The 22,127-nt window shown below is 32.1% G+C and overlaps 2 protein-coding genes across 4 annotated transcripts; one reads left to right on the forward strand and one right to left on the reverse strand.

Annotated features, from left to right (window-relative positions):
• The first annotated feature begins 3,913 nt into the window (after positions 1 to 3,913).
• On the forward strand, positions 3,914 to 9,608 carry LOC137821509 (vesicle transport v-SNARE 11-like). 3 transcript variants are annotated; one of them, XM_068626132.1, is made up of 6 exons: positions 3,914 to 4,135; positions 4,402 to 4,509; positions 8,138 to 8,196; positions 8,271 to 8,459; positions 8,888 to 9,058; positions 9,294 to 9,608. In XM_068626132.1, exons 2-6 carry the CDS (start codon positions 4,416 to 4,418, stop codon positions 9,444 to 9,446), a joined length of 666 nt encoding a protein of 221 aa, XP_068482233.1. In that variant the 5' UTR covers positions 3,914 to 4,135; positions 4,402 to 4,415; the 3' UTR covers positions 9,447 to 9,608. The 3 variants fall into 3 exon arrangements, with proteins under 3 accessions (XP_068482233.1, XP_068482234.1, XP_068482232.1); XM_068626133.1 differs by having other exon boundaries at positions 3,928 to 4,135; positions 4,393 to 4,509; positions 7,880 to 8,196; XM_068626131.1 differs by having other exon boundaries at positions 3,928 to 4,135; positions 4,393 to 4,509.
• Positions 9,609 to 14,642: 5,034 nt separating this feature from the next.
• On the reverse strand, positions 14,643 to 20,418 carry LOC137820243 (two-component response regulator-like APRR1). Its single transcript, XM_068624208.1, has 6 exons — positions 19,654 to 20,418; positions 19,001 to 19,162; positions 18,765 to 18,898; positions 17,750 to 17,917; positions 16,278 to 16,374; positions 14,643 to 16,016 (listed from the first exon to the last, which is right to left on the reverse strand). The coding sequence occupies exons 1-6, from the start codon at positions 19,820 to 19,822 to the stop codon at positions 15,061 to 15,063; spliced, it is 1,686 nt and encodes a 561-aa protein (XP_068480309.1). The 5' UTR covers positions 19,823 to 20,418; the 3' UTR covers positions 14,643 to 15,060.
• Between the last annotated feature and the right edge of the window lie 1,709 nt (positions 20,419 to 22,127).

Below are 22,127 nucleotides of genomic sequence, written 5' to 3' on the forward strand. Positions count from 1 at the left end.
ACCCTACCATCCTACACTACAAGGCCCAATGACAAGCCTAACTACCATAGTATATTTGGACAAAATATAAGTCCAAATATCTTAAACTACTTGGCCCATTTACTAACCTTCTTATTTTTATTTTATACATTAGGGATGGTCCATGATGAAAGTAGCTTGGGCCTACTAAGATCATCAGAAGCCCAATCTTCTCATATCCTTATGGCCATGACTTTCTATCTTCTTATTCTTTTTGTGTGTGATTAGATGGTTTTCCGTGAATAAAAAAAAGAAAAAAAATCAATCATGGTGAGATATCATATAGTGACAAAAAATTTCTTTGATTCATCATAGTAGCAAGAGTTATTCAAGTCACAATGTGTCTTAATTCTCTGGTGTGCATGTATCTCATTTAGTATTGTTTTTTAGTGTTGACCGTTTGGTTGGATGTTGGTGGTTGTGCTCTCCGTAGTTGTTAGGTGTGTTTGGTCTTTTGTTATGTTCTCAGATGATGGATTGTTGTTCTGTATAAGGATTAGACCACCCCTGAAATAATTCTTATTTATTTATTTTTTATTGTTAATGAAAAAATTGTCTTTCACTGTAGCACTACATAAATCCTTGATATAGACTAATAATTCAATCTTACATGCTTTTTACAGAAGAATATTTCTTGAAAATTTTGTGGCCTAACCCAAAACTGAAACATGTGGTCTACATTGAAATCAATTCTAATGTTTAATTAATTCATGGACGACCATGCCATTGTAAAATCATAGCAGGAATCAATATTTCATTTTTGTGACTTCTTTCCAGTCTCCATAATATAGCACTTGTGTGACCTTCCGAAAGAGGTAATCTAAGGTACATGTAAGTTGAAGCACCATTTTTTCTTGACTAAAAATAAGTGTATTTGAAATCATACCCTTAGAACTCTCACTAATGTCACACATTGGACATACTCATCATCAAAGTAAATAATTTTTTTTGATTGAAGTGACGAGGTTATGGTTTTAGAAAGAACTTGACATATTAAAGGATAAGTAGACAGTTGCATAATTATACCTAACATGAAAATTTTTATTAAAAAAAAGATAACGAGACCGTGTGATAAGAATCTAGTAATGAATTAGCTTGAAATATTACAAAAACTTGATTTGTTTTATCTTTTTAAGAAACACGGTGAAACTCAAATATAATCATTTCTATACATGAATTTAATTCATAATGTTACATAAGTTTGAAGGGTAATATAACATAAGTTTGAAGGTAGCATCTATGAGTAGCAAGGTCTGTCACTTGTAGAAGAGGAAAATAACTAAGGTTGTGTTTGGATTGAGGAGACAATTTGATATAATGGATTTGGAGTGATTTCAGAAGAAAGTGTAAAGTGAGGTTGTTTGGATTAAGGTAGGTTAGAGTGGATTTGTGAGGAAAGTTTATTGAGGTTTGTGAGTGATATGATGATGGTAAGGGGTTTTTATTTTTTTTCAAATGTATAAAATATAAATTTACAAATTTACCATTTACTTAAAAAATATTTAAATAATAAAGTATGAGATATTTTTGTGTAAATTTTAGTTAATTAAAATTTTATAAATACATATAAAAATATTTTCATTAAATTAAATCAAAATTAAAATTATCTTTTACTATTGTTAATATTATTATTTAATAAATTTGTTTTAATTATTATTAAATATGTATTTTTTTAATTTTTATTATTATTGTTTATAATTTATTATTATTATTATTATTTTAAAAATTTATTTTAGTTACTAGTATTATTTATAATTTTATTACATTTTATATATTATTTCTATTTTAAATTTTAAATATATTACTATTATTTAATAGTTTTTACATTTATATTACTAATTTATTTTCTTTTATTATTACTATATAAATACATTTATATTATTGCTATATGAATATATTTATTTTATTACTATTATATTATATTATTATAATTAATTATTTTATTTTTATTTATGTTATAAATATATAGTATTTTTTTTTTATTATTATTATTATTATATATAAAGTGTTATTTTATATGTATATAAAAAATAATTAAGGGTAATTTTGACTTTCTACCGGTACTATGTGAATTTTTTGTAAACTTTCATTCCTATTCTTCACATGGTATATTAGATTCATTTTATCTATCTCCCCCAAATCAACTTTATTTTCATCCTCTTGAATCACCGGAAACAAACCCTAAATTTCATTATCTTTCAATCCGAGTGAACACGGATCAAACGAGCATAAATCATCTCCCCCAACCCCTTTTATGTTTTATTTGGATTAAGGAGTGGATTTGAGATGATTTAAAAGGAAAGTGTGAAGAAAGTGAGATTGTTTGGATTAAGGTATCTTAGAGTAGATTTGTGAATAAAGTTTATTGAAATTTGTGAGTGATATGATGGTTGAGAGGATTTTTAATTTTTTTTAAAATTTGCAAAATATAAGTTTACAAATTTACCCTTATCTTTAAAAATATTTGAATAATAAAATATGAGATTTTTTTTAAAGATTTAAGTTAATTAAAATATTTGATGTAAAAAAATATTTATTTTTATTGAGTAATTTTATTTTTATTATAAATACATTAAAAAAAATATTTTCATCAAATCAAATTTTTTATTATTATTAATATTATTATTTAATAAACTTATTTTAATTATTATTAAATATGTAAGTTATATTTATATTTATTATTATTGTTTACAATTTATTATTATTATTATAATATATATATATATATTTAAAAATATTATTGATCAAATATTTCATTTAAAAATATATAAATGTATTTAAAATTATTTCTATATTAGATAATATTATTATGTTTTATATTTAATACTATTATTATATAAATTATCCTTTGTTATAGATAATTATATTTATTATTATTAAATAATTTTATAACATCACATATTCTATGTGGCTTTCTTGACTAATCTTTGGGCACATTTCTTCGCTCACAAATACACGAAATCAGTAAAAAGAAACTAACATAATTTGTGTATTTCTTTCTTCGTATGCATTAAACAACAAAAAAAAAACAAACAAAGCCTAAGTATTTCTCCAAACATTTCTGGTGATAGAAAAAATACTATAAACATTATAAAAAAAAATAATCACAACATATATTTAATTTACAATTGTAAAAAAATAGTCTCTTCAACATTCCACATCGACTCAAAAGTAGTCATCTAAAAAAATATCTTTGTCTTAGGAAATTAATCACACTCCAACCAAAACAAAGCTAAGAAAATATTAAAAAATAAATAAGACATGAACTTTAGAATATGATTTTTTTAAAAATTCTTACTTATTTTTTGGTAGAATTTAAACAATCCAATTATTTATTGTAATGAAATTCTGTTCTTTTAAAATGTTATCCAAATAACATATTTTTTCATAAAATTTTAAATTTTTTTAAAATTTTCTATCCAAACATGCCATAAAACTTTATTAACTAAATTGTTTGGTAAAAACCATTTTGGAGCATCTTTTTTTTTTTAACTTTTCTTTATGTTTTACTTTATCAAAGTTTTAAATAATAATTGAATGATTAGTGGAAGTGTTGAATAATAATTGAATGATTAGTGAAATATTTTACATTTTTAACTTTTGTAATTAAGTTATATAAGTTCTTATATTATTTTTTATTAAGGACAATATACTTTTGGATAAAAGATATGATAATCGCAACACCTAAAAATGATCAAATATTTAAATTAAATATATTATTATAATATAATTAAGAGATAATTTTTAACCATCATTTTATTAAAATTAACTTAGCTCATTTAAAAAAAAACTTAAATTAAAGCACCATAACATAATGTTTAAATGTAAAGGATGAAAGCATAAATGATTAGGAACATAAGAGATTAAAAAAAGTAGTCTTTTAAATTTCAAAAACAGGTCAGAAATGTCAATCCAGTAATTCCATGGCAAATGCGTAAATACTCACAAGTTCGGTGATGCCTAACGAACTCTCTCGTTGTTCCTTCTACTTCAGTTGGTTCGTTGTATTATTTGGACAAGCTCCGGTGCTTTCTCCGCCTCCTCTCCTCCGATCAATCTCCGGCAAATTTACGGTCGATATCCGGCAACTCTCCGGAAAGCCTCCGATCATTCTACGGTACGCTTTTTTGTCAACCTCCCTCGACACTTCACGTCCATCCTCCTTTTTATTCATCAATTTGCTTGTTATTTTCTGAGATTCCATTTATTTGCAAACTTTAAAAATCATAAATATATTTATGGGAATTATGGGAGAAAATATACAAAAGTGTCTTTATAGATGTGTGTGTTTGAAATTAACGTTTAAGTAATTGTGATTGTTACTGTTGTTGTTTCTAATTCTGGTATTGGATCTGATTGATTCGAATTGGGAAGGTACGGTAGAGAAATTGGGAACAATGAGTGAGGTATTTGATGGGTATGAGCGTCAATACTGTGAGCTATCAGCGAATCTTTCGCGGCAATGCACTGCGGCTTCTGCTCTTGATGGAGGTAATGCAATCAATCTTTTTCTTGACTCACACTCTTCAATTCCACACTTATATTATTTCAGAGGGTAATGATTTTGAGGCCCTTGTGAAAAACTTTAGGAACGGGAAGAACGTCGTAAAAAGGTTGGGTTGACATGATATTATACAATATTTGCAATTTTTACATTCTAGCACCTATACCTAAAGGCTACTTGTTTTAGTTCTAAACATACACTTTTTAATCCATTTTAGTTCCTAACATATAAAATTATAAGGATTAAAACAGATTAAAACGTTTGTATGAAGTAAAATGAGTTTAAAAAATTGTATGCTCAGGGACTAAAACTAGTAGTTTCTATGTGTATGGACCAAATTGCAATGGTAGTACTAGTATAGAGATCAAATGAGTAATTAAACCTTATATAATTACTTTCCGAATACGATGATATAGTTCTACTTTTCATGATTACGGTTGTACTGGTAGTTAGTCTAATCTCTAATTAATAGGGGATTTAACTTATCTAAAGTCGTTTACAGAGCCTATTAATCATTAACAGACAGATTCAATACAACCACTCAAAATTTTAGTCAAGAACAAAAGGGATATCTACTTGTGATACTTGAAATCAATTGAGAAAGATACGATCTTTAAAAATTAATTAATATTAGTTAAGATTCAGAAGATAACAGACAACTAACTATGTCCTATAAAATACATCTCTCACGACGAACATGGGGACGAAACTGGCATACTTTGGTTTGAGGCCATTTAAACTTTGAACCAAAACATTAATGCCCACCGTGTGGCTTGGTAAAACTCTTCCTACCTCCACATAATAATATATAAATTTTTTGAGAAATAACTCCAACATCATGAGGAATTAGAGACAACAAATTCAACCTGGAGATAATGGCTAGTCTGCATCAAATTTTGAACACCATATGGGAACTGCAGCGTGAAAATGCAAAGGCCAAAGGTCAAGTAGAAGAAGCTCAGGCTGAATGTGAACGACTGTGTGAAGAAGCTCGCGTTGAGCAAGAGCAACAAAGAGAAGAGGCTCGTGTCAAGCAAGAGTGATTGCGGGAAGAAGTGAAGATGTTATGCCAACAGAGGAAGTCATTCGAGCACATGAGAAGTTACAAAAAGGCCAATGAAGAACTGTAACAGGCCATACGCAGACAGAGATCCACCGAAGGCAATGGGGCAAATCCTTGCCCGGTACACGCTCAAGCAAATCCACAACCCTTCTCCAGGGCGATCATGGAAGAACAAGTACCCCCTCACTGCATGGTTCCCTAGATCACACCGTTTTCAGGATCTAGAGAGCCACTTAAAAGCTTTTCGAGTACAAATGTTGATATCAGGTGACTGGGATGCTATACAATGCAAAATGTTCGTCGGGACATTCACGAGCACCACACTCTAATGGTTTAGTGGAATTCACGATGGAGTCATCAACTCTTTCCAGACTTTTTCTCAAATATTTGTGGAGAGATTCGCAGCCAATAAAGTCAAACCTCCACGAATTTTCGATCTCTTTGATATTAAGCAGCAGGAAGGTGAACCTTTAAAGAGTTATCTTAATCGTTTTTACGACATCTCGGTTCGCATACATCAACCCAATTAAGAGATGTTTGTTGATGCTTTCATCAAAGGACTGCGGGCCAACCCCTTCAGTGAGTCCCTTATTCAGAATAGGGTTGATTTTATGGCTGAAAGAACAGATCGTGTTCTCGGACATCTTAGTGACTCATGGTGCAAATTTCATCAAGCTCATAGACACGATATTGAGAGATGTTATGCCTTGAAGGCTCAGCTCGCTAAGCTAGCGAAAGAAGGTCATCTAAGGGACTATGAAGAACCGTTCTGAACAACTTCACCAATCCCAAGTCTTCGTCCTTCAATTACTACAAAGCATGAAACTCCCATATTGGGTGACTATGATCAATCTTGAATCCCAGCTCAGCTGGTGTAATAAAACTGTTGATAATGTTCAGCTTAAATCCCAGCTCAACTAGTGTAATAAAATTGTTGATTGTGTTCAGCTTGACTCCTTGCTCGACTAGTGTAATAAAACCGCTGACTATGTTCAACTTGACTCCCAACTCGATTAGTGTAATAAAATCGTTGACTATGTTCAACTCGACTCCCAGCCCGGCTAGTGTAATAAAACCGCTGACTAGGTTTAGCTCAACTCCCAACTCGGCTGGTGTAATAAAACTGCCACTTATGTTCAACTCAACTCCCAGCTCGACAGGTGTAATAAAACCGCTTATTATGTTCAACTCAACTCCCAGCTCGGCTGGTGTAATAAAACCACTGATTATGTTCAACTTGACTCCCAGCTCGGATGGTATAATAAAACTGTTGATTATGTTCAGCTCGACTCCCAGCTCGACTAGTGTAACAAATCCACTGATTATGATCAGTCTTGTCTCCCAACTGGATTGGTGTAATAAGACTACTATGATCAGTCGCACCCCCAGCTCGGCTGATTGAATTTTGTTGATCAAACTCGCTTCCAAATTTGATCAAATTGTTTAGCCCAATTAGCTCTGTGATGAATGTTCTTTCTTGATTGGTCTTTGTCATGTAAGAAAAATTCTGATTAAAGACTAAGGAGACATGTAATTTAAATTTGGGGAAAACGATAAGGGAGAATAGGGCCTTAAACCGATTAGACACAACTTACATCGTAATTTATTTCTTGATTTTTTGTTAGATAAACCTCTTTGTCTCGTATACTTGGCTTGAGGCTGAGGAGTTGTGTATTGGTAGTTAGTCTAATCTCATATTAATAGGGGATTTAACTTGTCTAAAGTCGAATATAGGGCCTATCAATCATTAACATAAAGATTCAATAAAACCACTCAAAATCTTAGCCAAGAACAAAAGGGATATCTACTTGTCATATTTGAAATCAGTTAAGATAGATAAAAACTTTAAAGATTAAATAATATTAGTTAAGATTCAGAAGATAACTAACTATGACCTATAAAATACATCTCTCGCTATGAACATGGGGACGAAACGACATACTCTGGTTTGAGGTCATTTAAACTTTAAACCAGAACAATTGCATTACTATAAGATTATTAAATGCTTCTCTTTGAAAGTTGATTTCATGCATGCTGGAACTAATTGATGTAATGTTTATATATGATTTTAAAATTGGAAAACACTTAAATGAAGTTCTTTAGATGCTTTTTAGTTCTGTTGTCTAATTAAAATTGGAGTTTCACACTGGTAACTTGCACAATAAAAGGGGACATTTAAAGTTGGCACTGATTAACAAGGTGGGCTCCTATTTTGATTAGAGAACAACACTTAAAACATCTGAAAAACTCTTATGTTTTGTCGTTTAAAATTCCCGTTTTGCTAGTTTCTGCAGATACAACTATAAGCATGCTGTATGAAACTTAAACATGCATCAAAGGCTTGCTATGGCGGAATGCATGATGAAGAGACCTTGCTCCTGATAATTTATTTATGTTGTTCATATAATTTCTGCTGAAGAGGCTTTAGCTTGTTTGTTAAGGATGTAGTTTTTTATCAACTCTCATCCCACAACTTACACGCACGCACAAACAATGGATAAGGTCTGTAACTTTCACTGTCTAATGTTTGCGGGTTACCGTATGTGCTGCAGAACAAAAGAAGCAGAAACTTTCTGATATAAAAGCTGGATTAGATGATGCTGACACATTGGTATAATGGGACTTTTCTTCTCTTTCTCCTCCTGATGTTTTGCTCTATTATAATTCTTGCTTGAATATTTTCAGATTCGGAAAATGGACCTTGAGGCTAGGAGTTTGCAGCCAAGTATTAAGGCAACTCTTCTTGCCAAGTTAAGGGAATATAAAACTGATTTAAACAATTTGAAGACCGAAGTTAAAAGAGTTACAGCAGCTAATGTCAGTTTCGCTGCTAGAGATGACTTGTTGGAATCGGGAAGTGCTGATACAGTGGCGGTATCTCTCTTATATATCCTTCCTCAGATATTAATAGGTGTCAATGTTACTAATTCTGAACTGGAAGATTTGAGACTGGATTTGGCTGGTAATTTTCGTTGTTAGAAAAGGCTTTTTGGAAGTTAAAGTGGTGAATTGCCTTCAAGCCAAAGTTGGCCAAGTATGTGGGCCTCCAAGCCGTAATACCCACATTTATATAACATTAAATTACTGAAGTGTTGCGTGTATTTTAGGGATGGAGAGAGCGAGAAACATTGCATGATGTTTTGATATTTTGAATCTCAACTTCGGATTCTTTGACATCTGCAATTTCACCTCCATCTCAGTACTACGTTTCTTATGTACTGCAGTGCATTGATAGATGTTAATATATTAGCTTATTTTCATTCATTTTGCATTCTAATAGCTAATTATGGATGCTAGGACAGGTATCAAATGATCAAAAGGGAAGACTTCTGATGTCTACTGAAAGACTTAATCAGTCCACTGATAGAATAAAGGATAGCAGAAAAACAATGCTGGAGACAGAGGAGCTTGGTGTCTCTATCCTCCAAGACTTGCATCAACAACGTCAATCCCTACTCCATGCCCATAAGACAGTAAGTTCCACCACTAGGGAGTTTTTAACTCCACTTAGTAATGAATGGCCCCCTTTTATCTAGGTGATTTAGCATTGGATGCTCAAGCTCAACTAGCAGATGCACTTATAAGCACTTCACTGTTTAAAATGGTTTCCCTATATAGAATCCATCTGACCTCAGGCCAGTCAGATCATGTTTTCCCAAACCTTACTCCTGATAAGTCGAGTAGAATATTAATCGTTTCTCGTTTCAGCTCCATGGGGTGGATGATAACATTACCAAGAGCAAGAAGATTTTGTCAGCCATGTCAAGAAGGATGAGCAGGAACAAATGGATTGTAGGCTCCTTATTGACAGCTATGGTCCTTGCAATTATAATCATTTTATATTTCAAGCTGACTCGTTAGCTTGCTATCTTGGCTTCTCCTATGACTAAGTATGTGTTGCCTAACAATGTCACTGTGTTTTTCAAGAGCTGTTTGAGCAATGGTTCTCATTAAAATTTCTTATTATATGAAAAACTATTTGATTTGAGAAAATGATAATAGTACCATTACACATTCCTGTGATGCATCATTGTTCATTTCATTCTATGATACTTTAGATTGGCGTATGCAAAGAAGATAGAAATATCGTCACTATGCCAAAGAAAAAAAGAACAGAAATGGTACAGCAAATTATTGTCGCTAACGTTACACAGATTTTACATGACTTTTTAAAGTTGCAAACATGCATGCTTTTTTTATTGGATTTGACTCCTATACAAGGCACATGCCCTTTAGAGCCAAATCCTTTTTTATTCATTATATCTCAATTCCATCCTACCAAACACTTTCGTTGCATGCTACCAATTCACTTTCAATTTTTTTTGTCAACATAAAAAGTGGGGTCATTAGTATTTTATATTTTAGAATGATTACAAAATATATTTTGTAACAATTTTAAGGTACCAGTAAACTAAAAAATCAAAATGACATAAATTTAAAAAAATAGTAAAACAAAACTAATAAACTATTATGTAAATTTTATTTTATTATTATATATAAAAGAGTTTAATATTTGAAGATTTTTCAGTGCTTAAGTCAGTAAAATCTTGAAAAAAAATATTAAGTAAGAAAATTAGGTGGGTACTATCTGTGGGATCAATGTGTATTTATAGGTTTTTTAGCCCCTTGAATAAATGCTAAAATAATTGAAAGATAATTACAATAAAAAAAAAAGATATAGTTAGTTACTGAATAGTTATAGTTTGGAATATAAGATATAATCATTCGGTTATAACCGACTATTGTTATCATATATATACATCTTTGGTGGTAGGATACCAGATAAATATATTATTATATACATTGAGTTATGTTATATCTTCGAGTATCTCGAAATCACTGGTACTTAAATTCTCCAAGTTCAAATCCATAAACTAGGTGCATGTTAACCAATTTGGTGGATGAACAAGTTTTATAGTGTTTATAAAGTATTATCTTTGAGTAATTAGTTCTGAGGTTGCATTTTCACAACCATTTTTTTAGAGGTCAATGCTTCGTGACCTTCTTACGGTACCAAGTTTATTCAGAATTTTTCAATCATAATTTATGATAGATGTCATATAACAGTGTGATTTCTATTGTGAATCAATGAGAGATTTTAATCCTTAATGATGAGTTATCCCCTTATTTTGAGGTGTTGCGTTACTTAAACAACTAACGTTTCATTTTCTATGACATGTTGTCCTAATATGCGAGATTTGAAAGTCATTGTTTTGCGCTTAAAATGGTCATTTAAAGCCTTTCATTTTCTATATATAGGACACATTTTCAACCTTTCACATTCTTTTACGCTTTTATGAGCTTTTTAACTCTTGTGTGCAAGTATTTTCTTCGTCATTCTTTACATACCACTCATCCTTCGTTCTTAGGTACGTCATGACCTCTTATTTTTCTTTTTTTGATTCCTCTAATGAGAATAGCCTTCTGGTAAGCAAAGTGATAATTGATATTGGGGCAGAACCATCCCCAAGTTGCACCGGCTCGTTTTCTTCTCCCCATGTATCAACTAGCTTTCATATTTGCTTACTTTTAAAGACATTTGAAACACTCAAGGCAGTGGAGGAGGAAGGTTGTGCAGTGACTTTCATTGTTCTCTTTTTTTTCTAGTTTTTGTATTTGTTGGTGTATCGTATTTTTCAGGTATGAAGTTTATCTATGTTGATTGGTGGCTCAACATAAAATGTGTTTCATGAATTTTCAAGGATGGAGTCCCACTAGAAGTGTATGCACCAATACCTTGGGTGGAGGTCAAAAATGATGAAGGACGCTTTTACAAAGCGAGCCATGCAATCCTAAGTGGTTACCTCCCTTTGTATGACATTTTGGAGGGAGGTCAAGTTTGTGATATTGGGTTTGCTATTTGAAAATCAAGATAAAAATCTTGCACTAAAAGTATAGAAAAAGTTTATCAAATTTTTGGACAAGGAGTGATACCATTCCAAAATTTTGATCCCTTAAGAGTGGCTGGGAAAATCTTACAATGTACTCCATATCTTTTAGAATAAGTTGGCCTCAGTCATGTATGTTTTACATGCGCCTCTGGATTTGATTATCCATTGTACTTCTTGATGGTAAGCCCCTTCCACTTTTGAGGAAGTGGGGCGTTTATGATTTTTGGGATGAAAAGATAGAATTCATCAAGGCTTTCTTCCATTGCTTCATTTAGCAGGGGTATTGGAACAAACCCTAAAAGGTTGTTTTTGGTAATATGCTTGCAACTCCCTTTTTCATAACGATCCATGAGCCCAATTTGGTGTTTGGTGCTCGACGTTGGTTCTATTTGTGACTTGGATTTGGTAATCAACATGAAGTTGTTATGTCCTACCTTTGCTTTTTGCCTCTGAAATTGGGCATCGTGATTGGTCATCCCCTGTCCTCGACATGTTATTTTTTCACTAGGGTGGGACGAGACTTAGTTGTGTGCTAAATACGTTGGGTTTTGTCCCACAAATTCTACTTGATTTGTGTGTTTTGATCCTAGGTGAACATTGTGAGTTTCTCATGGAAAGCTTGTAATTCGACTCAATGTTGGTTTCACATGAGTTCAAAGTCCTTATATAACTTGGCTTGAATGCATGCCAAAATATCATATTTTGGAGGTTCTCCTCATGTTTTTTAAGGAGACTTTCCATGTGTGTTTTTAGGGTGCTAATAATTGAGGGGTCATTCTCTCTATGACGATGAGGTGTTTCATGTAAGCACCATAAGACTTATAGTTTGGAAAAACTTTTATCCATGTGTCACGGTGAAAACTAAATGTTCTTATCGAAAGGAGCATTACTCTTCCAACATGGAAGGAGTAGGTCCCAGAATAAGCTTTCCAAAATATGTTTCTAGAAAGACTCTGGGGTATGCATCAATTCTCGGAAACAACTTTTCAATTCTCTCAAAATCCACAAAAAGTTATTTTCACATTCAAATGCGAGTAACACAAATGCAGCAGAGAAGGTTAACCTCGTTAAGGTAACACAAACAACCTCAACTAAGGACATATTGTACCTGCTAGTTTTGTAAGTATTATCCGTCATCAGCACAATGTTAAACGAATTTAGTAGTTTCACTGAATTAGGGTGTGTCCAAAATATATCTTGCACCACATTCGTCCTCATGAAACCTACACAATGAAGATACATGTCTCGCTAAAATAACATCATCAATTGTTGCGTTTTCGTTTTGTGACCTCATTTTGATCTTCGTTACACAATAATGGCATATTAAACTTTCTTTGTGGTGGTGACATTCTAATCATTATGTTCATTGTTAGCAAAATATTTCTAGGCTTCAATGAACTCTTTGTCATATCAACAAGCATGGACTTCTCATTAAGTGTTACCTACCAGCATATGGATGGCCTACCAACGTATTAAGTGTCATATCAACGAATTTTGGAATTCAAAATTCAAAACAATCAATATAAATTATGGAAATATTTTTAGAATTTATATTCACTATTCTTGATTCCTAATCTATAATTCATTTTTTTTTTCATTCAAGAATTGTGATGGAAGACCATCCCAACCACCTAAACAATTAGACTCAAATGAGAAAAAATTTGGATCATAAGATTCTTTTCTAGAAGATTCTCCTTTAGTAGGTTTTCGATTTAGGTTTTTAATTTTTGTAAAGAAATTTTGGACTTCGTATTTGAGTCATTTTAATTTAAGATTGTAGGGCTAAAGAATATCGACATGGCACACAAGGCTCCACATAAGCTTCCAACATGGCACCATCCATTTTCCTTCCTTCCTTTTTCACAAAGTGACTTTTCTTCTTCATGGAGCACATGGGAAGCTTCATGTTTGTCTTCTCTCTTCCTTATACCACATGTCAACTTATTAATGGAGAGTTCATAACTCACTTTTGCATGGAAGTCTTCGCTTTTAAATAGATCTCACAAGGATAAATTTGGTATTTTAGAATTTATGGGATTACAGAATCAAATTGAGGGTTGGAAACCAATTGGCTTTACTTTATAAAAGCATCATATGGTTGGACATAACAAGGTAGGATCCACTGAAACAAGTTGGTCTCTAACAATCTGCAAATATGGTTCAAATCTCTCTTTCAAGAGATGTTCACATTAAATATATGACAGCCTCGTATATGATTAACTTCAAATAAAGAAAAAATAAAAGTGTCAAATATAGAAATATGTATCATGTATGGTGTACTATATTAATAAAGTATATTGGAAAAACATGTATTCGGTCATTCAATCATATATTATTTTGCAATTATATATTTGATATCTGCAAGGATTTATAATATATTCTAACAACTTTATTTAAATTAATATATAAAGTTTTATTTTATATAAATAATGCCAAAGAAATATTTTTATTTATATTGCATCATAACCTTTAGAAATAAAATTAAAAGTAGAGAAAAATTTATTTATTTTAAAAATGGATTCAATATAAAATGTTTATTTAATAGCAACCATAAGATATAAATACACATCATACAAACATAAAGAATTTTACTTATAAATACATTAAAATTCAAATTATAAAATAATTAATTATACTCTTGTCGTGTCACAGATTTTCTAACCCATAAGAATAGAAAGTAATTATCTGTGATACTTCAACTATCGGTTGTCCAAAGAATTTTTAAACATTATGAAATTAAAAATAACTACATTACATGTAATAAACATTTGTCAAATATTATATATATATATATAGACACACACACAATTACACAATTTCTTAAATTTATATTTTAAGATTATTAAATAAATAATGTTATTTTCATATTTGAATCGATATAATCCTTCACTTGTCAATTATTAAAAAGCCACCACAAAACGCTTTTAACAATAATCACCAAAAATATCAAATACTGTGGATGTTATTTCAAGTTGACAAAATTACTCAAAATTTTGGAAGTTAAAAGTTAAATGACTCAAATAACTTCTTCAAAAGATACAAAATCAAGATAAATTTTAAAAATAAGATAAATGACCAAAAGCAACTGAAATTTTACTATGGCAGAAAATTGATTTATCATCCCGAGAACAAAAAAATGTACAAAGAAATTTAGGGGGCATGAAAGTAAAATGTTAAACAAATAACTCATTTCTCAGGTCAATTTTTTAAAATGTCATGACATTTCACCATAAAATAAGCAGGAACAAACTGCTTGCAACTGTTTCAATAAAAAGTAAGCATGATACTCTCAGCCGCAGTGGACATAACCAGCAGGAGGTAATACCTTCAGAAATAGCTCAGAAGGATCATTTAGTGAGCTGCTAATGGAAAATGACCACGCAAGAGCTTGTTTCAACTGTAAAAGATGAGGTACATATTGGATCAGCACCCCAGATACATGAGAGCAGGTGCACATGCTAATAATTTGATGCTTTGGTCAGAACTTTCCAAAAAAAGTAAGGAATCCTTTTGATAGGACAATATCAGTGCAGAAAGAATGGATTGGCCCTTCATTTTGTCAAGTAAAAGTAGCAATTACATGCTCAAGCATCCTCAGGAGAAGAATCTCTTGCTCCCTGGTCATCTTCATCCTCTTCATCATCATCTTCATCATAGTCTATTGATGCAGGCTGTCCATTGAGATCCATATTGGCGCCGTTTAATTTTCTGACAAATTGTCCCCTCACTCGAGGCCGCCTTTCAGCAAGTCGTTTCCGGTTAACATACCTAATTTTCTTATCAAAGCAGCGCTCTTTCCTTTTCTGTCTGAACTTCATTAGTGCTGCTTCTCTCCTGTCAACTTTACTTAATTTTGCTTCTGATGAACTTGAGCTTCCAAATGATGGCCATGAATGGGGTTGAGGAACCTGACCAGGTTGTAAGCATATACTCATCGGGTAGTATGGGAAAGATGCCATCCCCGTTCCGTGAGGACCACCTTGGGGAAGATGACTGTATTGAGCAATCATAGCTGCACTATGATGATTCTGTAGGTCCTGCATATTCTTTTGGTGATACATTTGGGCAGATGAAGGCATCATAACATGATTAAAACCTCCTGAAATATAATATGGATAAGTATGTTGGGAAGCCATGCCAGATACTTCATGCTCAGAACAATGAGTCCCATTTCTTGGATGCATCACACCCTGATGGAAATTTTTATCCTTGTGCTTTTGCGGTGAAACTTCCATTGATGCAGGTGGAGTACAAGACCTTTCAATAGAGAGAGAATCAGGTACACTACTGCAGCTGGGTAAGTCATCTTGCGATTGACTTTCACAGGTCTCTCCATTTTCACGTGTTTGAAGGTCATTCACCCCTTGTTGCGCACATGCTTGATGCATAGCTTCCATCCTCACATGTGCAGCACCATTGTTGTCTACATTAACAACCCCTTCAAAGTTGCTCTTCAGTATAGATGCTTTAACATACGTGAAAAAGGCTGATGACTCCCCTATCCTTAGTTCACTCTTCTTCGGACCAGATGAAAAATGTGCTACAAAATTACAATAAACTGAAATGGGTATGTGCCACAAAAAGGTTTAACCTCAGGAACTCAAATTTCAATTCAGATTGAAACCGTTCAGATATTAAAAAGTATGGATCTATAAAAGGCAAGCAAAAAACAAGTGATTTCAAAACAAGTTCCTACAATCATACTTAGTAGTTGGTGCTACACTGTATAACTTTATTTTTATCGCAAAAAATCAATAATTTATGGCTTTTAAAAAATATCAAATGAAGAAAAGAAGCACACCTGTTCGGTGATCATTAAATCCATCCACATCAGGCCTGTGCTCTGATGCATGAGCATCTAGAGGTTCCACAACAGCAGCACCAATTGCAATAGAAGACTGAAAAAATAAATTATATGTATAAATGACCACATACTACAACACTTATGATTTGAAGTTATTAGTAGCTACATAATAACGTTTACTCATAGCTTAAACACCCATTTAATGATGTCAGCTCACAGCTGACTGATAAAAGGTAATAGAGAAATGCTACATCTAAACCCATTTATACTTGCAGATAACTAGTATCCCTTTTCTGCACTACACGAACCTTTCGATCTGTGTGGAGGAGACACAAAAACTAAATATCAATGAATAACTACCGAAAAAAAAATTAGATTGTTTAATAAAGACTGGATTTTACATTACATCTCTATCTAGTATCTACCATGGCCCCCCTCAATACAAGATGCCAACAGTCCTGCAGGCTTGAGGCGTGAACAATAAACAATCCACCTACAACTTTTAATAAGAAAAATGGGTAATGGTATATCAAGAAATCCATAAGGGGTTATGGATTTTCTAAGAGTAGCTGATCCTTCTGACCGAGATGTTCTCCATAAACAAATGTCAACCTTCAGAAGCAAAATAGTCAACAAAAAAGGAAGGGAAGGGTAAAATAGTCAGAAAGGTAATAAAGGTAAAAATGCCCAAAAGCTCTCAGGTCCTATATAAATAGTTATAATCTTGAGGTAAAACACACTGTTCGTTTTCTAGCCTTCATGTTGAGCATCAAAGTACCCTTTCCACGTACTCACCCCCATTTTCACTCGAGTCCTGACATCACACTGAGCGGAGAGGAGGAAGGCATCAAATGTCAGGAGAGGTAATTTGTACTTATTTGCAAGTACACATGGCACAGATCAGACTCTACCCCACTTAACATATTATGAACTAACCAAAAGATTAAAGTTAAACTATTAAGACACAAGAATGACTTAATATCAACTCTTAACACACTCCACATGTAATAAGGCTCTAAAGATAGTTGTGACTTTTTATATCTTCAATTTATATGAAAATAATATTTTTCAAAGTATCAGTTAATAAACTTCTAGGTTTTGTTTATGATTTCCATGACCATGCTACTTAAAATTGGTTTTATGGAATTAATTTATTTAAACTTAAATCTGATCCATTGCTTGAGTTCCTATGAACATAGTCATTTACCTTTGCTCCACAATCAACAATTTATGTTTACCTATATTTTCTGGAGTTTATAATTCAATCTCTATAGTGGCATCAGATTTGACGTTACCTTAACATTGAATGGCGATATGAAGACTTATAAGCATGTCAATGTCAGAGTTGAATTAAAAATTACCCCTTCATAGATAAATTTAATTTCAAAGTTTACCATGATGAACAAATTTATTGATTGGTGATCATGTTGGTCGAATTGTTGCATTATTTAAATACTTAAACATCTCACCTCTTGCTCTTGTTGGACTGGTAATCCCACCTCTGGATTGTTGCTTCTCTTGGACTTGTCATCTGTGTCATCAGAGAACAAGGTGGTACTGTTTGTATTGGCATCACTGGGGTCTGATGCTACAATATCAAACTCATAACTCAAGATGTTCTTCTCTACGAGTCCAAGCTGCAAGCAAAGATATAAAACCTGATTTCAATTTCAAATTGGGTAGGTCTAAGCATGAATTTGAAAATCAAGAGAAAAGTTCCAATATGCAAAGGGCAGAATCAAGCTAGGTAAAGTGAAGGGGCCGCCCTAACATTCTATATCCCATGCATATTGTATTGTTAATTCATCATCCATGTAAATTGTTTCTATATGAAGCCTCCAGTAAACTCAGGGTCCCTTCTTTCCAAAATCCAAATTATCTGACAATTTCAGTGTACATAACTTAATGCAATGCAAAAACGAAATTACCAAGTATAATTGATATCTGTGCGATGGTAGCAGGGACAAAGTTGTTTGGCTTTGCCCCTAAACTGCTGCACAGATTAGGTAGCCTGATAATTAGCATGCAATGTGGCTACTACAAAATCTTGAGCATATCCTCTAATAGTTCCATACAAAATTACGCAAATGGTTGTGTTATCAAAAGAATGATGCAAACTGACTGACCAAAACATAGAAAACTTTTGGTAGAACGTAGTTTTGCATTATCAACCTCCAAACTTAAAAAAAAAAATCAAAAACTACTACATATATTTTACTCATCTAATATATCAAAAAATTATGTATTATATTTATATCGTATCATTCAAACCATGGTTCATGTGAGGCTTTAAATCTTGACAACCTAATTCCAAAACTAATGACTATGATATGATGGTAAGAGTTGACAGCACAAAACAGCGGTGAGTCAAATCTGCATCAATTTTATATTGCCCAAAATTTACAGACAATAGGTCGAAAACTAATGAAACGAAAAAATACAAAATGGGGAACATCCATAAATATGAAGTTGACCGATACGAACCATGCGCCTCCGTCTCCACATATGCGTCCACAAATTTAATAGTTCATTAGTACGTAAGGGCTTTACTAGATAGTCAGCAGCTCCAAGTCTCAAGCACTTAACAACAACGGATACCTCATCTTGTGCGGACATCACTTATCAAAACAAGATATTCAAAACATTGATGAGCATAATATAATTTGCTTAAATTCAAGAGTTTCACTGATTTCTTAGCAATATAAAGAACCAGAGCTTACTTATAACAGGGATTCTGCGAAACTCTTTATCCCGTGCTATGTACTTCAACATCTTCATGCCCTTTTTTGTTGGAAGGTCAAGTTCAGCCAGTATGATATCTATATGTTGCCCCTCTGCATTCAGTGCGTCAATTACCTGTCTCGGCGACTTTACTAAGGTCACTGTGTAGCACAGAGAAACAAGAGGTTTATATATATAAAATCTCAGGGTAGAATTGCCCTTATCTTTGACAGACAGACACAAATCTTCAACAAATGAGTATCAAAAGAGAAATAGCAAAACTGATTATTTCAACTGCTCATTGAAATCGAACACTGGCCCAAAGTACACCAACCGAGTTTCAAGAGGAACTATAGTCAAACATGGCTTAGGGAAATTCAAGTTTGACTAAACCATCCTTTCAAAGTGCTGCCAACTCACCAACAAAATCCGATTCCAAAGTACCCTTTTTTCTAGCAACATATTCAAATTAATACTGTTCACAAGACACGGCCAAACACAACACTTTTTTCTTCGGAATTTGAAAGATGGCATAAACATAACCACAGCAAGCAAAGATAGCACGCAAAAAGCAAACAAGTAGAAAAAAGGGAGCAAAAAAAACATAGAGGGTATTAAAAAGGATTGAGTTGAGTTGAGTATCCGTACATACCCTGATAAGAACACCCCAAAAGAAGTGTGAAAACCACTTGAGAACTGTTGGAATCGTTATCGCACAACAAAATCCGCACCTTACTTCTATCAATGAACCCATCACCACTCTTCCCATGATTTCCACCCCCACTTTCTATATTCAAATTAATCTCCTCGCCAGACTCCATATCCAACTCAAAAATTCGATTTTTAAAAAAATAAAATCACACACTCAGTCACCTACTACCCCTAAACATCAAAACCACGACGCTAAGGAACTGAACAAGACCCCTCATTATCCGCAACGCCACTTGCCAACCCTCAATCAAAAATCAAAAGCTCACTCACCCAGCGAATCATGTCCTCCCTCAATCGAACAAAACCAAGGATGATCAAAGGGCACCGTTCAACGGCGCACGTTAGCAGAAGGGGAAGAAGAGTGGAAGGAAATGATGGTGGGTAATAATTGGGTGAGAGGAGTCGGCGAAGCGAAGCATGGTAACCTCAGGTTTGTGTGTTTTGGGAGAAAAGCGATTAAAAAAAGGGGGACTAACGTGCGCGGGGTTGGGTTAAGGGAGAGGCGCAGTGCGCACGGGGCGTTGCATAGGGAGAAAGAGACGTGGAAAGGGAAGGGGAAAAGCGCAAGAGAGAGTGGATAGTTGGGTAGAGATAGAGAGAAGGCCACGTCATCCCCAGATCTTTCTCATTCAACCAAAATGTTCAATCGCCGATGACTGTCCACAAAATATCCCATCACACCTCTGAATCAAATCTGCTCCATAATAAATTCATTCATGCAATAATCATTCTAAATTTATTCCATAATAATAATAATAATAATGGAAATTTTAAATATTTTTAATTTAAATTTCATTTATTAAATCAAATTTGAATTTTATTTTCATAATTGATATTTTATTAAAAGATTAAATATGTTATTTATTTTATTTTCACATTAAATTATTTTTATCTCTTCTCTAAATTTTAAACTTTATGCATAATTGAAGTAAGAAAAGTATTAGAATATATCATTATCAATTTTTAATACTATCAAACATATTTTTACTATGGATTAAGATATTAAAATACTATGTTGACTTATCAATATAAAACATATTTAATTGTTTATTAAATATAATATATTAATAGATACTAAAGTACATTTTACCTATTATGAGATTAGATAATGTAATACTATTTATTACACCAATACTGTAGTATGTAAATTTTTAACAACAATATAATTTTGATGTCACTCAAAGAAATTTAAATAAGTTTTTATTACCATTGAAATTGGTATATATTGAAATTAGTACTTTTAAAATGATTTTAATTTTTTTATACTAAATATTTAATGAATACGTTAACCTAATTATGTTAGTACTCTCTTATTTGAAGTCACATGTTAAATTTTATATTTTCATGTGTTAATATATTGTAAATATTTTATTATAATAATTACATGTTAACACTCGCAGATATAAAAATAATAAAGTTATTGATATAACTAAATTAACATTTATTATAAACAAGCAGAGAAAAAATTCTAAATAAAAAGTAATTATTTTAGTCTCATTTTAACAGTTTTAACCAAGCTTATTTGTTTATTTTAAAGTTATTTTTTTTATAAAAATATTTTTATGTTAAGCATTATTATGCAACTTGACATCTCAAATAACGACAATTATCTATCATCACATAAAAAAAACATTATTAAAAAGAGAAAAAAATACAAAAATATAAAAACTTAGACAAAATCCATATGTTAACTAACAAAAACGATACATAAATAAATTATACATATTTATAAAAAAGTAAAATTTATTACCTATGGATTGGAGTTGATGGGTATGAATTATTTTAAAGTTGTTAGGATTACAACATTTAGTTTCACATATTTGCATAGTTTTCTTTAAATTTTATGACAATAAATAAAACAAAGTCATAGAGCATATCAGTTTGAATATATCACATGAACTATAATAAATTTGCAGACTAGTTAGCATAATTTTTTTTTATAGTTATCCTTTTTCAAACAATTTTTCAATGGATTAGTTACATAATAGTAAAGAAATTTCGTTGTTAAATAAAATAGTTAATTAGAAAGATGTATACTCGTTTTTATTTTATAGTAAATTTATCTTCAACCTCTAGTTAATCTGCTTGTTAATTAAAATGAGAAAGTTTTATATTCTTCAGTTAATTCATAACTATTGCGAATATGTAGGTAATTTCTCTTGCTCTCATTAATCCATAGTTCATTCCTTGCAAAATTATCATTACTTAACAATTACACCACTTACATATTTAAAATATATATATATATATATATATATATATAAACAATGCTTATCAACTATCAATAATACTTATTTAAGCATTCATGTTATACTTGGTGTTATACAGTCGCGAATAGCTCCTCAAGATTTGTCACGTGTTGCTTCTTCACCTTAAAGGTAACGATCATGTCGTCTACGTATGCCTGCACATTTT

Source organism: Phaseolus vulgaris, chromosome 9, assembly GCF_000499845.2.
Source record: "Phaseolus vulgaris cultivar G19833 chromosome 9, P. vulgaris v2.0, whole genome shotgun sequence".
Taxonomy (NCBI): Eukaryota; Viridiplantae; Streptophyta; class Magnoliopsida; order Fabales; family Fabaceae; genus Phaseolus; species Phaseolus vulgaris.